Source organism: Calidris pugnax, unplaced genomic scaffold (assembly GCF_001431845.1).
Source record: "Calidris pugnax isolate Ruff unplaced genomic scaffold, ASM143184v1 scaffold388, whole genome shotgun sequence".
In the NCBI taxonomy this organism is placed as follows: Eukaryota; Metazoa; Chordata; class Aves; order Charadriiformes; family Scolopacidae; genus Calidris; species Calidris pugnax.
The window spans coordinates 274015-274583 of NW_015091104.1; the positions used below are offsets into that span (position 1 = coordinate 274015).

The 569-nt window shown below is 73.3% G+C and overlaps 1 protein-coding gene across 1 annotated transcript in view; it reads left to right on the forward strand.

Annotated features, from left to right (window-relative positions):
- Positions 1-386: 386 nt before the first annotated feature.
- FASTK (Fas-activated serine/threonine kinase) overlaps positions 387-569 on the forward strand; it is a 9993-nt gene continuing 9810 nt past the window's right edge. Inside the window, exon 1 of the mRNA XM_014957990.1 lies at positions 387-545. Coding sequence (XP_014813476.1) covers positions 387-545 — 159 coding nt within the window. The remainder of the gene's footprint in view (positions 546-569) is intronic.

Consider the following 569-nt stretch of genomic DNA (forward strand, 5'->3'; position numbering starts at 1 on the left):
TCAGCTCCCCCTCCCAGCAGAGGGGCTCCAGCCCTCCGGGGCCTCCTCTGGATCCGCAGCGGCACATAATGGCGGAAGAGGGAAGGACGGGCCTTTGGCGGGGCACGCCGGGAGCTGTAGTCCTGACCACCCGAGATGGTCCTTCGGGGTCTACACGCAGCGCCACGGGATAAGACTACAACTCCCATCGTGCCCTGCGAGAGGGCGCTCCGCGCATGCTCAGAGCAGGACTACAGCTCCCAGCGTGCCCTGCGGCGAGGCGGAAGCGGCGCGATGGCGGCAGGTGAGGGGCCCGTACCGGCCGCGGCTCCGGTCGCCCGCGGCCCGGCGGGTTGAGGGCCCCTCTCTATGGCCGCAGGTCGGTAGCCGGTGTCACCGCCAACGCCATGGCGCTGATCGAGGGCGTAGGCGATGAGGTGACCGTGCTCTTCGCCTTGCTGCTGGTGGCCGTGGTGCTGGGGCTGGCCTGGGCCTCCACCCGCGCCCCCGAGCCCGCCGCGCCGCCCCGCCCCGCCGCCCCCCTGCCCGAGGAGGGACCGAGCGCCGCACCGGGCCCCGCCGAGCACAAG